Source organism: Phaethon aethereus, assembly GCF_964289735.1.
Source record: "Phaethon aethereus genome assembly, chromosome: 3".
In the NCBI taxonomy this organism is placed as follows: Eukaryota; Metazoa; Chordata; class Aves; order Phaethontiformes; family Phaethontidae; genus Phaethon; species Phaethon aethereus.
Window position 1 is genome coordinate 103,246,626 of NC_138576.1, and position 16,974 is coordinate 103,263,599.

At 37.3% G+C, this 16,974-nt stretch overlaps 1 protein-coding gene across 3 annotated transcripts in view; it reads right to left on the reverse strand.

The window, feature by feature from the left end:
- Positions 1 to 16,755, reverse strand: part of UBR2 (ubiquitin protein ligase E3 component n-recognin 2) — a gene marked incomplete at both ends in the record, with an annotated part of 56,382 nt that extends 39,627 nt beyond the window's left edge. For all 3 annotated transcript variants that reach the window (XM_081998100.1, XM_081998102.1, XM_081998101.1), the window contains 8 exons: positions 366 to 486; positions 1,716 to 1,778; positions 3,269 to 3,407; positions 4,414 to 4,541; positions 7,352 to 7,465; positions 8,995 to 9,073; positions 12,128 to 12,387; positions 16,678 to 16,755. In XM_081998100.1, coding sequence (XP_081854226.1) covers positions 366 to 486; positions 1,716 to 1,778; positions 3,269 to 3,407; positions 4,414 to 4,541; positions 7,352 to 7,465; positions 8,995 to 9,073; positions 12,128 to 12,387; positions 16,678 to 16,755 — 982 coding nt within the window. The remainder of the gene's footprint in view (positions 1 to 365; positions 487 to 1,715; positions 1,779 to 3,268; positions 3,408 to 4,413; positions 4,542 to 7,351; positions 7,466 to 8,994; positions 9,074 to 12,127; positions 12,388 to 16,677) is intronic.
- Between the last annotated feature and the right edge of the window lie 219 nt (positions 16,756 to 16,974).

The window sequence follows — 16,974 nt, forward strand, 5'->3', positions numbered from 1 at the left end:
AATTTTGTTTTATCTAATCAGACAGGTTATTTTCAGCTTACCGCATTCATTTAAAAAGAACTAGGGGCTGAAAAATAGCTTGTTGGCATACAGCATTTGACAGCTATTCTCAGCTTCTGTTCAACAGCAAGTAAACAGAAAAAAGTACCCGAGAAGATGAAGTAAGATTGGTAGCACTTTCATACGGAAGTTAGAACTCGGAACAGCACTCCAATAAGAGAAAACAGAATGAAGTCTGACAAGTTATTGATAGCTTTGCCTTATATATTACATATCTGCAAAAAGTAGTCAACATTGCTTCAGGAATTCAGCGTGTCTCACAAATATTCTCTTAACTTATCTCAAAAAAGTTCAAGTGTGCCCACCTGAATATCCAATAACATTGCCAAGCCAAGTTAGGAGCTTCAGACCAAAGCTCTGATGGGCAACTAGAGATGAATGCATAACTTGTACTTTCAATGGCTTTGTCTGACGACTGGTATTTCTCTTAAAAAGAAAAGGAAAAAGGAGGTAATGCATGTTGAAGTGAGCACTAGTATATATTTCTGTATAGAAACACAGCATTCTTATTAATTCCAATCATTTAATATTAATACGTATTCTAATTACCAACACCTACATAGGGAAGGAACAAAACCAAAAAAGTCTAAACTTCATTTACCCTATTAATATTTGAAGGACCTTATTATGCAATATCAACATATTTAGGCTAATGCATTTTCCACTCTTGGCCCCTTATCAGCATACACACTGATCTGCTGCATTTTACTGATAAGCAGTCCCACGCACAACCTCAGACAGCCATGCATATTTGTTCCGTACGACATGCAAGTCACACAGCAGCCCACCAAGGAAAGAAACTGTCCACAGACTATTTTCAAAAATACAAATTAAACACAGAGTTAAAACAAGAAAGTATTGCCTCTCATCTCTCTGTTAGTAACCTTAATAATGAGACATTACACATAAAAGCCATTTGCTCTTTGACTGCATTGGGAGCAAGTTAAAAATATTGCACAACTTTATCTTTAAAGATAGGTTAACGTTTTCAAAATACCTTAAATAGTTTAAGGCCAGTAACTCTAGCTACCGTGTTTGTTTTCCAGTGGTAGTAGTATTATACATGAACTATTTATTTCATGTGATTAAGTGCTGCACTGCAGCAGTTAAATGAAAATTAAATAGAAAATATTATTTCCATGTTCTTACATGGAAGAACCTTGTAAATACACAGATATTATGAATATATATACACATATCAACACACACACACACAAAATGGAAGTGTATTTGTAGTTTCACACTTGGATTCAATCAGTAACTATTTCCACAGTTGTGGCTGTGAAAGACGCAAACAGCCTCATACTATAGGAGAAAAACTGAAATAGTTTAACTTCGCTGATCTGAACTGACATGCAATTCTAAAAGATTACATTTGAAGTTCCTGATCAAACTCTGTTTTCTAAAGCGAGAAGTTGTCTAGAAACTTCTTTTTAAGAAATTATTTTTGGTGCAACGTAGACCACAGCAGAAAAAAATAAAAACAGATCACAAACCTGTATTTTGACACCTCTGCTGTGCATATTGTAAATAGTACCTCCAACACTTTGTATTAGTAAAATATAAAGAGTTATTACAGTAACAATATCACAAAACTGTGTAGCATAGCCTCTTTTTGCTTAGGATGAGGCAAATAAGTAGATCATATTACTTACCACTATTACTGATTTTGCTTGATCGCAGTACTGAAAGTCACCATATCGAACAGACCTACGACCCTTAAATTTGTAAAGAAGTAACATTACCACCAGCTTCTAAACAGGAAGTTCAAATGCTGTATTTTACGTTAGTGTAAAAGATACAATAAAAGTTTTAGATGCACATTAACCACGCTTGCTTTCATGCTACTTTCATTTTTTAAAGTATTGTGTATAGTTACACGCTTGAACTCCCAAAATGCACCTTGTACTTCTCAAAATAAAATAAAATTATACCATATATGCAGTTATCCCTTCTATTAAATTTCTGTATAAAATATTGTTTTTAAGATGTAAATATCACACTTATTTAAAGTACTGGAAACTTATCTTTAGTACTAATGCATCAGCCATTACTTTGGGTAGAATTTAAAGCTATTGCAGACATTTCAATGCCTTTTAAAAAGTAGATATTAAAGCTAACTGGTCTTTTAAACATACAACTAAAGCACTTGGTTTATTTTAAAACTGGAAGGTTTCCCTATTGTATGCCTCTTTCTATACTGTCAATACATACATTAAAATGAATAGTTGATTCAATTTATAGTGTATTATACACAGAATAGCTTAGTGATTTTAGCTCTGGTCTTATGCCTGAAACAGTGATTTGGCATCATCTCCTCATTTCTTTTACATACGTACACACGTGCACACATATCTATGCATTCATGTGTCTATTCAGAAGTATTCCACCTTCTCAAAGTACTTTAACAACCCAAAATGACACTCTCATTGCCATTTTGGAAGAGACTTCCTCCCCATATCACCCCCCAAAAAGAGGCAAGAGCCAACAAAACAACATAAAATAACACTCATTTTCACAGCAACTGCTTACAGGTTCATGGCACAAACAACAACATGCAGTTGTCCCTAGAAAGGGTCCCTTTCGTTAAAAAATGCTCACAAGCCAGAACACAAACACAGATGGCAGAATGCTCCCGAGACCAACGTACTAGTTGAAATTATATTCAGTATGTAGTGATTCAGAACTCATTGTTCTTTCTAAATGCTGCATGAAACTGTTTACTTCTTCCTGCCATTATCATCTGACAATTATGAAAAAAAAAATTAAATTTAAAAAAACCCCACAAATAGCTCCATGAACACTGGAACAAAAGCAGCCAATTATGGATTTTATCCCTCACGGTTGACTGGTGTTACTCTCAGAAGCACTCTCCATGCTTGGAGCACACATAGGGGCTCTTTCAAAGTCAGGTCCCTGTTGTACAGTAAGGGATCAGCTAAAGCTGCTGCCTGTCCGTGACAGAGCAGTGAGAGACACCCTGCTACTACACTCGCAAAACTTTCTGCAATAGTTACACTAAAACATATATTCAACATTAGGTCTGGATTGGATTGGCCATGAGTCAGGACATTTTAGGGTGGCCTGACACACAGGCCTCAATCATATTCACCACACTCTTTGTGAAAACAAACTAAAGTAACTATAGTCATATAAAATAAACATTAAGGTTAGTATAAATTAATTGCTAGAACTTTTAATTACTTACGTCTCTATCTACTGTTGTGGCAAAACCAATAGCTTCCTTCTGCGTGCAGTTGACAGCTTTCTGAAGAGTATAAATAACTTGTTCATAGGTATGGACTTCATCATTAAACAGCATGCAGTAGTAAGTGTCACTCTTCTCACTTCAAAGCAAGGATTGAATTTATATAATTCAAAGTAATGTAATCTTAAATAATCAACTTCTAGTTTAACAAAGTTTTCCACTAGGCAGGAAACCCAAGCCTGGGCTTCCTTTGCTATACTGGAACATATATCAACAATTTATTTGAAAAGGACTGACCACCACTAACTTTTACAGGAATGTAAATGTAAATGAATTAAGTCCAAAATGAGCAAAATCTTAAGACAATACTTAAATCTGATTATTATTTTTGAACATGTGTTATGAATCGATAGTTTCCTACTAAGGAAAATGCATTTCCTTCCAGTGCAGCTGTGCTCAATACACTTCCCCATAGCTTCTCAGAGATTTTACCTGTCTTGGCATTATTTTGCCACACCTGTTTCCCTAACACTGCATGAAGGTCTGTTAGACAACAAAACTTGGCAGTCCCTTAAAAAGCCCAAAGTCCACAATCCTCAAAACCACTGCTTACTAAGCTTACACAGATTCAGTGCAATCTTTTGATTCCCATCATTTATTTACACAGCATTCTTACTTACACAATACAGAAGTAAAAGAAGTTACTAACAAGATGTCACAAATGATTCCATAACTATGATGCTAAAATACACTCAGATATTCTGCTATGCTTCCAAATTTGTAGTAAGTGGCTTACCAAAAATACAAAATTTTTTTGCCATCAGAATTTCAGTAACTTTGATCATAAGAAATTAAACTACCACTTGTTTTCAGGTATTGTATTTAACTAATACTTCCTTTTCAATATTAAAAAAACAAAGGTATCACGAAGACAATGTTTCATAATTGCTATGGAGAGAAACGGGCTGTATAACCACAAAAGTAAAAAAAAAAATAGGAGAAAACCAAATCTATTACTTTATTATCTACAAAATATTCCTAACAATATTAGGAAAGGCAGAAAACATACTTAAAATCAGAACTTGCATTTTCTACTGTAAATATCTGCAAGCCTTTAAAAGGCAGAAGACAAATACTGTACTTACATCATTTCTAGGCCAGGCAATTCATTTTCCTTTTCCCATGTTAATATATCTACTGCATATTTAAATGTGATGGAAAAAATATTATAAGCTCTTGCTACCATATCTTCTGGTAAGTGCACAAGAGGATCCTAGAAAATAAATATGAATAGCAATTGAGAAAGTAAATGACATTCAAAATAGAAATTGTCAAATTTGCACCTCTCTTTGTCCAAGATGATGTCTCTCTTTAAATTACTTTACATTTGAAAGGAATATACATGATAACCATCCTGTTTTCTTTTCCCAGTTCTCCACTGACAATCACCAAAGCAGTAATCTAACATTCAATACCCACATGTTAACTTGCCTCTGATCACCCACTTAAATTTTCACACACTTATCCATTCTCATTTTCATTGTTTCCACTTCTGCACACCTTCTAAGATAGTTCTTCTGAAGAACTTTTGACCTCAGCTGCATTAAAATCTGCTTTTTCTGTGATGCCTTCAAAGACTTAATTTGACACCACTGGATCTTTTGTTCCACGTACCAATATTAGTAAACTGCCGAATGCAAACATGCATCTACTACCTTGTTTTATATGTAGCAGACATTTGGAGCCAAAAGTCTTATCTATCCAAGCTTATACAACATCCAGCACACTGGGATCATGATTTATGACACGTCTCTTACATGTCTTGGTATATAAATAATTAAATGCTTAAATGTAAATAGGCATTTCGTAATGATCTGCCCAAGTTTCAGTCTTGTCCACAGACAGCTGTTCCCCTTTTGTATGTGGACTGTGCACGCACTTGTACCCATGCTGCACTCTCCAGGGTGCCCTCCATCTGACAGCTGCAGCAGCCACTATAAACTTGTCCTCCTCTCTCTGCCAGAGGAGAATGGCTGCTGTTGCAGGTGGGAGGACTGAAATGAGGACGGGGAGGAAGAGGCGTGCTGCCTCAGTCTGCAAAGTCAAAGGGACTATGTTTTGGGGCAGCAAATGAAAACCACTGCCAGCTCCGAATCAAGTAGTACAGGTACCACTGCCATTTCCTTCCAATCCACTTCAAGGGATTTGTGTGTGACTAGAAAACATTCAAAATCTCTTCTCTGAAAGGGTTCTTCTCCTACTATTTAAAATTTTTGACGTTCAGAACAACTAGTCCCTCTTCTACAAAGCTGGAAAGGGAACACTGCATGCCTGCAGGTCACCTGGACACATACTATACACTGGGTCACTGACTCAATTCATCATTTGGTGTTTTGAAGTATGAGTTAGCCAATTAAAATATTTAACAGTAGCCAAATTTCTGGTTTAGGATTACCTAATACCAAATTCTGTGTTTCACTAGTTTATGTTGTATAAAAATGGCCACAATAATCTTTTCAGAACTTAAGTCTGCGTTATCTACAGGAGGCCATTGACAGTCAGCAATTCACTTGTGCTAGTAAAGTTTATCCACACACATCCCCCCCCCAAGATTCCTTGGGAATATTTAGAAGCTCTACAGGAAAGTTAGTAACTGCCATTTCTCTTTTTTTCTCTTCATTTAAAACTTCTCTAGGGTATGGAGAACTATCAGTCACCAAAAGCAATGGCAATCCTTAAGCAGCAGCACTGCCTCTGTTCCCAGCACTTTCACCACAGACGTGTATCTGGGCAAGGCAGAAAACAGGCTCCGACACTGCTCAACAAATGATTCTTGATCTGCCTTGAACACAACATTGCATAACATGAGAGGTTTCAATCCCCATCACTCGTGGGGAAGAGACACAAAGCCTGCCCAGTAGCTTAATTCTTCTGTCAGTCACATTCACTGTGTGTCTTTGGACACAGAAGTAGCAGTCCATCCAAGATTTCAGAATAAGAGTTTTCTAAGGCTGATGACTAATGTAAACAGGCATGTAGATCAAGTGGTGAGTCCATGCAGCAGTGCTAGAGTCTTAAGCTTGAGATAGTGAGAACAGATTTTAGAAGGACCACTGTCACTGCAAATACAGTTACACGTTTCACTTAAACAATCAGGTCAGCAAAACGACTACAAAAATTTGCCTTGTATTTTCCCTTCAAAAAAATCTCATAGAAATTATATTACATAAGACATAAGTAGCTAGACCAGAAGTCCAACAAGCCACTCTCATTCCTGAGATGCAATAAGAGATACTAAGGGAAGAGCATAAGAAAGGACAGAATGCTCCTCTGGTCTCCAGTAACTTAACATACTAATACTTCCCACACCAAAGATGTTATCTACAATTTTAGATGGCCATTGATCATTTTTCCCCTCCACAAACATGTTAAATTTCCTTTTGAACATACATAAACTTCTAACAACAATGGTGTTTTGTAACAGTTAGGCCAACATCTTGAATTCATACCGCAAGAAGTAGCATGTCTTTTTGCATTTAATATGTCCAAGTTGCTATGCTATGAGAAACAGTGAAGATATGTTCTCTATTTACCCTCTCCACACCAAACAAGCTTTTATAGACCTCTATCTTATATCTCCATTACCGCTTTCCTGTAACAGCAAGTTATTTTGATTTAAAAAATCTGTGCTCTTTACTTTGGTAAGAATCAAAACATATGTTGCACAGACAGCTTAATTTGCCTTCTTCATGTATGTGATTACATACATTTTTCACATGGCAGACTCCCTTCACCTTTAAGAATAAGACAGAAAAACAAAGAAACAGAACTGAAGCTGCAGATGCGACCAAGAACATTCAAAATAAAGCCTTCAAGTAGAAAATGTCCTTCTAAATAACTCCTTAAGTTACACATTAATTTTTCCTAACACATAGCGTGGTTCAAATATTACCATTACATTTCCTCCCATCTCTCACACATGCTATACAAGACTAAAAATAACCTGGTATGAATGATTTATATATATACACATATATACACAGTTAACAATGTTTTGAAACATGATGCCCCAATTGTTATTACCTCTTCTTCTGCAGTCTCCGAAGTGTTAAGTTCATGCTTTTGACAGTAAGGACCTTCTTTCCAAGCTTCTGTATCACCACAGTCACAGAAACCTCCTCCACCTGATGTTGTCATCTAAAATTATTTTAAAACAGAATAGTTCATGTGGATATACATATACATACATGCACATTAAGAAATGAGCAGTCATAGCTAAGCTACAAAAGCACGATCACCACCTGACAGCTTTAGCCAGTATCCTGTTAAAATAGCACATTGAAACCATGTCTGCTTCTACGACAGCTGAAAGCTTATCTACTTCATCAGGCTACCTACACCAAAAGAAAAGGAAAAAAAACCCACAAAAAACCAACCTTCTGCCCCACCTGTGGGACCTTCCCAATATTCAGTTTTTCTGAATCTATTATCTTCAATGTCATCTGTACTATTTCAGATTCACACATTTTTAATCTGAACAAAGCTAAACCATTTCATATAGCACTATTACACAGTGAGTAAAAGATGTGCTGTTTATAGTAAAAGGAGTTTACAGACAAAACTTACAAACTGTTCACATAAGTCTTAATAAGCACAGAAAAAGTATCTGAAAACCTTAATGATTTATTTATACTGTTTCAATAGAATTGATTTTAAAGCTAAGACCACTTCAAATTAATAAGTGCAATAATACACTTTTTGAACCACAACTACTAACTGATTCATAGAAGAATTCTTTCACCTATTTTTGGCATACAGGTACATTCTGTACATCCTACAGTATCAAGAAAATTGATGGACATTTGAAAGAACATTTGCTTACACTTTTGGATGTCACCTAGACTTGTTAATTCACTAAGCTTGCAAACTAAAAACCTACATCCAAGAAGTATGCTGATATCAGCAAATTGGGTTGCGTTTCTTGGGACAAGGCTGTCATGGGTTTTTTTTTTTTTTTTTTACTAAATCCTAGTGCTCAGCATAACTATGCAGTAATTAGGTTTACATTAACAGCAGCACAGTATTGTCAAAAACAGATTTACAGAAGGGCTGCACTAGTAGTTTTCACTTAGCTTCTTAGTTTAAAAACACACCGAGGCCGCCTGGGTTTTGTTTGTAGGGTTCGTTTTTTTTTTTTTAAACTAATCCATACTACTAATAGCAGTGTATTATTAAAATAAACAGCATCTGCAGCTTTAGTTTTCTATTTTATCTTTATGTTTAAAAGCAACCAAAATTCCTGCTATTGTACAGAATCTGATAACAATTTAGACATTTAAAGGAAATAAGTTTTTAAATAAAAGTGGTATTTTAATAAAGGTTTTTCAATACCTTTTAAAAATAGTCAAACATCAAGGTCAAAGCAAGTCAAAAAGAACTCTAATGCTGTAAAATTCACTAAAGGGCACATGTCAAAAATAACATACATTTTTAAGCTTAACTGTGTGTATGAAATTTAATTGCTCAATATTTTAAAGTGCTAACTTTCAGAATTTACACTCAGACAGAAACACCCAAGTTCTTGTAAGATTATTGCAGACATAATTCCAAACTTTGTGTTCATCCAACATTTTGAAGTTATTTATACATTCTTAAACTTTAGGGAAGGAGTTTCATACACATACAAAATTAATGACTACATCACGTATTCGAGCAGTATTACTAACCCTGTATCGGTGCTCTCTATGAATGCTTCCAAGAAAGCACTCCATGCATAATACACAAGTTGGATCAACTGCACAGTCTCTGGAAACAGGGAAAAAAAAAAAAAAAAAAGAAAACGGGGGAAAAAATAGCAGCATTAAACAAATGTTTTTGCCTTTACTTACACATTTTACAACAGGCAATGTTGTAAAATATCACCAATATGAACCTTCTCACTAATGTATACATTATTCTGAAAAGAGGAAAGGGATGGCTTCCAAGGAGGGGGAAACAAATGATGGAGGAAAAAAAAAAAATCTGTTCTCGTAACAGAAGAAGCTTTAAAATATTATCTGGGTAGCATGTATATATGGGCAATAAAGCCATTGCCTGCAAGAGGCGAGACAAGTATATAAGCAAGTAAAGAGAACACAGTACAGACAGGTAAACAGTATAAACCCAAGCAAGTTCTCTCAAGTAGAGAGTACAAGCATTAACAACCTCCAGCCATCAGAGAAGACTTTTTTTTTTTCACTGAACACTAGAAAGAAAGATAGCACACAACAGACTAGATGAAACCTCTCCTTCTAAGTTTAGCCCTACAAGCTCACTGAAGAGGTCCAAGAATGCAACTTCCTGAATCAGGAGATCAGAGACCCTAATAAGGTCCTGTCTACAAGCACTGTTATATTAGACAGAAGTAATATTTCTAGCAAAAGGGGCTAAACAAATGAATGAGACAACTGTGCATTACATTTAATAACTGTCTTCCTGAGAAACATTGAGAATAGATGAACCTATGTGAGCAATCGACTTCAAGGCAACTCAAGATTAAGGGAGTAAAGTTTTACAATACATACCAAGACAATGAATGTCTTATGATGGTTATTAAAACAAGAATTTAGAGAAACAACTGTTTTGTTCCAAAGAAAACACCAAAGATCCTATGAAATGTTATTATCAAGAATTCTCTTAATTTCATTTCACCAAATAAGTTAAAACAGGTAATCACTGAAAGATAATCAGGCAACCACGACTTACTAGCAAAAAGTACCATTTTCACATTTGTTTTCTCCAGAGGAGCCACTAAAGGTGAAAATGTCAAAGCAAAATTATACAGAGCTCTTCTCTTTTAAAATAATTTCTGTTCATGGCATTTCTTTTTCTTTAATTTAAAAAAAAACTAAAAAATACTTATTGCAACAATATGCCTACAGTATTGGGTAGATTAGTTCTACAGTATTGGATATTGATTCTTCAGCGTGCTAAACTTGTGGCAATACCCAGTACCATTTGCCAAGTAATTTCTCAAACAAGTAAGGGTGCTTATACCTAAAGCAGAGGCAGACCTGTAAGCTTCACACCTGGACAGAAAAGCCACTGCTTTTAATACTTTTTGTGAACTCACAACATAATTCCTTTCTGTATTCCACAGAATTTTAATTTAAATTCTCATTATTCTTCGTTACCAGCTATAAGTCAAAGAAAATTACTAACACACAACAGAAAACATTAACAGTTTTACATCTATGTTCAGTACTTAATTAAAAGATGATGAGATTTCATCTTGATAGCAGCAACAGCAAAATATTCTGTATTCACTGCTGACTCTGACTTAAGCAGATGGGACAAGATGGCCTACGAAGACATCTTTTCTAACCTGAATATTATGATCATATTGCTATATTTAAGTAATTTTTCTACTGAAACAAAGATCTGAGTATGAACAGTACATTCCATCATTCTTTAAATTCTACACCAATGAACTGCATTACTCTATGTTTTCATCATAACTGACAGGATGCTCAAGGATATACTTTACATACTGAGTTCTTAGTCTTGGAAAAGCTAGTGTTCAGAATAAATTAACAGAACTTCCACAATTTTTATTAGTCTATATGAAAAGTATTTGTTCATTAACATATTACCTCTAGGCTGCAATGCAATTTGACTTGAATTAAAACACTATTTTTGAGGTTTGTTTTTTTAGTTCTTTGGGACGACATTTCATAAAAAGGTACTAAAGAAACTGTGGAAATTCTTTTTATAGCCTCTGATAGTCCTCAGCCCCCCACTCTCTAATTCTCTACCCAGATCTCTCCACTTTTTCACAGGTGTGAAGTAAGAATTTAAGGACACTTGAGAAGAGATGGAGTTTTCTTTGTGGCTGAAAGGATCTAAAGTACCCACCAGTTTAATTTCATCCACCTCAAGGTAAGACATCTCCAAATATTTCCAAACTTATCTATTCTAATTGATTGTTGAAATAGAAATGCAGAAGAGGCAGCTTGCTGAGTTAAGTATCTCAAGTCCATCCTGAATCAGAACTTCAGCAAGTAAGGCAAATAAGGTATCATGTTTCTAGAAGAGGAGAGTACTAGAGAGTAAAGTTGTTCTACAGGCATTCTCTCCTGGTAAATCAAGGAGGTGGAAACCCAGAAAAATAAACCCTCAAAATAAGACAGACATTCCCTCCCCCCATCACCGCACCAAGTGTTCAAGAGAGTAGTAGAAACCATACAAAACAAGAAGAACCTGTGACAGAGAGGGTACAAACAAAACAAACTATAGATGGTTCAGGAAAGAAAAGATAAGATAATGAATATACAGCTAGTAATGCACTGGCTTAAAACTGAACATTTAAAAAATACTAGTAATTGGTTAGTAACTTCCTGTTCTCTTTCAAGTAAAATGGTATTTTTAGATTTAGAGGTGGAGGTAGGGCAGGAACAAGAAGTTGGTACGCCTGTTTTAGCATCCAATAGATTGGTTTAATAGGTCATGGAAAAAGGTCTAAAATACAGGATCAATACTAACAGCTGACATTAAAGACCTGAATTACATGTACATACACCTGTCCGCTTACTTGTGATTAATGCTCTTAAATCACACTGCCAAGTTCACCCCAACCACCTTCTTAACCTTGCATTTCTTTTCTACAGAAAACACTCTACATTATACTAATTAATATTTTTTCCATTTACAAACCTGTAGTGTCTTAATTTTCCTCTGGTCCCACCTGTCATGAAACATTGCAAAGTTATTTTTAAAATACATCTGAGGTATTAACTTTTCATTAGGACAGTATATTCTTACAAAAAAAATGTTCCAAGACTTCACAAATTATAAATACTTTACAATACTAAGCTGAACTACCTGCAAGAATACGTAGGCTCTCCCACTTTAAAAACACGGCCACACAGATGGGAAGGTTTGTTCGCTTGCTCAAGCTTTGGAAAACCAAATGCAGGATCTTCACCACAAAGATACCATTCCATTGGTCCCAGCAAAATGTGTTGTGCCAGCATGTCTTCTCGTTGTGGGGCAGGGTTAGGACCCCTGCAGTAAATTTTTGGTACATAATAGGCCAGATGCTGGTATACGTCTTTCTGAAGGTCATTTGCTTGCAGCCATTTCTTTTCATTAAAAGGAATGAGAACACAAATAGTTCATTAATAAAAACAGCAAGCATAGCTCTATCCATCAAGATGGCTTTTTAAATTTCTAGATCAAAAATCTAAAATAGCATTGCAAAACTAGAAAGCCATGCTTCCTAAAGTGTTAAATCTAGATTATCACAGAAGAAAAACATTAGGAAAGGAATAATTTGTTTCCCTGCTTGCACATTTTATCCTTTTCACATACAAAATTATTTTCAAAAACCTCAAGATTTAAGAGACCAAATTCTTAAAGACCTTTTCTCCGACATGCATGACCAGTAAAATGTCCCAACATTAGCAGTGACGTTTAGGATAAGGCCCAAACTATGCTGGTTGCATTTCTTTGGAGTGCAGACATGCTGCCAGCTGGGGACACAGAGGAGCAGCAGAAGCCTGGAGTTGGCAAGGAACAGGCAAAGACAAAAAAGTACAAGCAGAATGGCAAACATAGCATTAGGTAATAGTCCCTCTCTCATTTAATTTCAACAAACCACCTAGGAAAATGAGGGGGTTTTGGCTTCTCCTATCACAAAAATAACTTATCTGAATTACTATTTCAAGTGTGATGTTAGACCCATGAATTCTCTCAGTCAATCAATTGTAAAAACCAATGTTGGCAGAGTTTTTAAAAGCCATCAAACTACTGTACCTGCTATAAGCCACTGAAAAACACACGGCTCTTTCTAGGTTTTTTTTTTCCCTTGTATACACACAGAGTAAAAAAATCCTCTAAGACAACATTTGGTTCATTTCTGCCTTGTGGATTACAATTTTATAAAGGTTTAAACTGTAAATTAAGGCTGCAAGGTTTTTTAATAAACAAATGGGAGCAAGCACATGCTGCAAGTGTGCACTGATTAAATCCTGTGTTACATAAACAGCCTTAGTATGCCATTTCTCATTGTAAATATGACAACCAGATACACCCTGGCAACTTCAGAAAAAGAATTCAGAATCAACCTAAAGCTCTACATGAAAACCAAGAATTAATTATGCCAAAATACATGGGTTTGGTAATCAAATGCTACAGCTTGATTTACTCTGAATTATTTATGACTTACTCTAAAGAACTTATGTTTGAGACAACACAGTCATTGTGAGTTCTTCAGGATACAGACATACAGAGTCAGCAGAGCATTCGTGCCATTTAAGAATGGCTGCATTTTTGCCTTTTTTAAAAATATATTGTAGTATTTTCATTTACTAGACTATCTTTTCTAAAGCAGAACTTCATATAAAAAAACCCTTATTTGTCAGTACAACGCTTAGTACAATAATATGCTTTCCTCACTTCCCTTTCCCTAATTTGGCTTCTTAAAATTATAATCAGTCTACTAAATCTTTCTGTATTGATCTAGCTTTGATGGTCAAAGCCCAGATTTTTTGCAAGGAAGTCCATGGGAAAAGTTTGCCAAAAAGCTGTATCTAACAGTCTAGAAGTTTACAGATAATCGCACCATTCCCACCAGGATTCAGAGAATACCACACAAAAATTTAACAAGTAAAGTTTGCATGACTAAGAATTTATTTTTTTCCCTAGCTCACTCATCTTTCCCTTTCCTTTCATCATTTGTACCAAATATCTACTACTACCAAGAACTGACCCAATGACACCGAATCTGACTTAAGTCTCTTCCATGACTTCCATTTAATAAGATCGGGTTTTGATTATTTTCTGGGGCATATATTAGTTATTAGGCATGCAATTTTCTCAGCAAAATACCTTTAATTTCAGCATTTTAATTCAGCAGTACATTACTAACTTCTATCTAGTGCATATTAACTACAGTACAAGCTCAGACAAATACCTAGCCAGAGAAAATTCTTGTTCCTCAAGTAAACGGCTTTCCCATCCCAAAAATTCTGGGAGTAGTTGCCTAAAAGTTAGGTGTGGCAACACTGAATGTCATCACACCTAAATCTCTTTGTAGAGCCAGTTCTATATGCGTAACTGCGCACACAGTTTTGAAAATCAGATCTAGGCTAAAAGAATATCGTGAGGAAGCACAAGCTTCTAGGACAAGGAAACAGATGTTACTCCAAAAGCTACCAGGAAGGCAAATTCAAGTACTGATGTGCATGTAAAACTGTTGTTAGAAAGATATACTTATGCATACGTATGGTGCGCTGCCTTTCTAAATTGCTACCTGGGAGGCACTGAACTCCAGCAAAAGTACTCAAAACTTTGGAATCTGTTCTTCAACAAAAGCATTTTGTATTTAGACAAGTTTTCAATTGGTATTTGTCCATCTTCTAACCTGAAGTCATATGGAAGAAAAGGTAACATTCTACTCTCCCAAGAGAGGTATTTATTAAAAAGGGAAGTGTACTCCACTTCCTCCTCACTCAAACTTACTCTCCTGCAGCAATTTTTGACTGCCATGAAAAAACAAACACACACCCAAAAAGCATTGATCAAATAACATTTTATGTAACTAAATACCTAATGCTCTATCAAGGTTTCTATTAAATCCACATCTAAGTAAGAGATACCAGGAGAACAAAACATAATACAAATAAGGCATAAAGCAACTCAGTTTACTGTTTCAAAAGCTAAAAGGCATAATTTATGTTTTTCTTAGCTATACAAATAAATATTTGCAATGTAGGCTCATGTTCTGCTACAGATAATTTATTCTTTTGATGACTGTCCTTTGGAAGTTTATCATTAAGTTGCTGCAATGAGAAACTGAAGCTTAAAGTGCTACAACTATTGCTTTGGGCTGGCATTCGTTTTATTAATACTAGGCTATCAGCAAAGTAACACTATCAGCAAAGGAGGGAGAAAAACAATGCTAAAACCCAAGTACATTGTTTACATGTACAATCAGGCAGTGCCAGCAGCACTTAGCTGCGAGCACATCATAGATTTGAGAGTGATAGGTCTTGGAATTGTAGCCTGGGCTGGTGATGATAGAGAATAAAAATCAGAAAGAATTGACTAAATTTAAGCTGGCACTTGGACCTCTAGCAAATTCCTAAATGTGTTCCTCTTGGTGCATGTCTGTCCTGGGTGTGACCCAATAAAACCCACCTGCTACGCACACAGACGAGGTAGTCTGTGCACAGTTTGGGCTACTTTATTATGCATTTGATGGAATTACTGAGTTTTTTGTTGAGGGGAAGGAAAACTAATCCTGGAGATAAACTAGCTAGGATATAGCTAACTATGTACATTTGCCCATCTAATCATACCTTTGTCTGCACTGTAGATATACTAGCATAATCTGAGGATAATCTGAATTATAACACTGTCTTTTGTTTTCTTTTGGAAAACAGCCAATGTAATTCTCATCGGAATACACACAGATAGCCCTTCAGCGGCTTATCCAACGGATGTGCACATCAGCAGTCCCAATATTTTAACATATATATCCAGTTCCTCAAATGCACTAGTACCTATAAGAGCTGGCACATACTCCACAAACAAAAGTTTACCCTCAAGTCTTCACTTCGCCTCCCTTTCAACTATTCTTCATAAAAGCAGGGAAATACATAAACAAAAGTAGGTTATTTCAAATATTACATTCATTTTACTAATATTTCCTCTGTAAGCATCCCATTCTAATAGTCCGAAGCTTAACTAGTGCAAGCTTTTGCCAGAACTGCATTTTAAATACTGGGGAGAAAGGAATAAACCTGTTAATGAAACTTCAGCACTACAAAGCATATTTAGGGTCAGATATCCACCTAAATTAACGGGGAAAAGGGGATCTTCTCACGTCAAGGCATGACTGCCGGCGGAAAGATGTTGAAAAGGCAGCAAACTAGGCAGGAGAACTAAACTTCTGGGCTGCTTTGCTTGGAGAAGGCGAGGAAACAGTAAACGAAGAAGTGAGATGCCGAGAAGCGGCCGGCGTGTGCACCCGCAAAGCCCCGCGAGCGGCGGGGCACCGCGGCCGCCCTCGGCTGGGGGTGACCACGTCTAGGCAGCTTGCTGGGGAGCCACCTGGGCCAGCCGGAACAACAGGACAAGCTGGCTGCTCGCTGCTATTGATTTCGGCTACTGCACGAGCGACTCTGGCGACAACAGCGCGCTCAGGCCAAAGAGAGACGCGGCTGCCAGCCCGGGGTGCCCTTATAACCGGCCCAGACACCCTCTCACGGAAAGCCTGCTTGCCCCCCGCCCCGGGCACAGCCGCGCCCCGGCCCTTACGGCCCCACAGCCGGCTGGGCAGGCCGGTGCCGCCCGCCGACCCCGCGAGCCCCCGCTCCCTCCCCGCCCCAAGCACTTCTCGTCCTTCCGCCCCGGGCCCGCCGCCTCACCACGGCGATCTCCTCGGCGGAGCACTCCAGCAGGCTCTTGTCAATGGCCTGCACCTCCGCCTCCAAGTCCGCCGCCATCTTCTCCTCCCCCCCCTCCTCCCCGCGTCGTCGGCGTCGTCGGCGTCGTCGACACCGCCGCTGCCGCTGCCGCCGCCTCCAAGGCAGGGACACCCGGAACCGGGCCTGGCCGGCCGCTCAGCCGGAGAACCCACTTCCGCCCCGCCTCCGCCCGGCACGTCACCGCTCTGCCCGCGGGGCATTCTGGGAGTTGTAGTCTTTCGTCGCTGCCTGCCCACG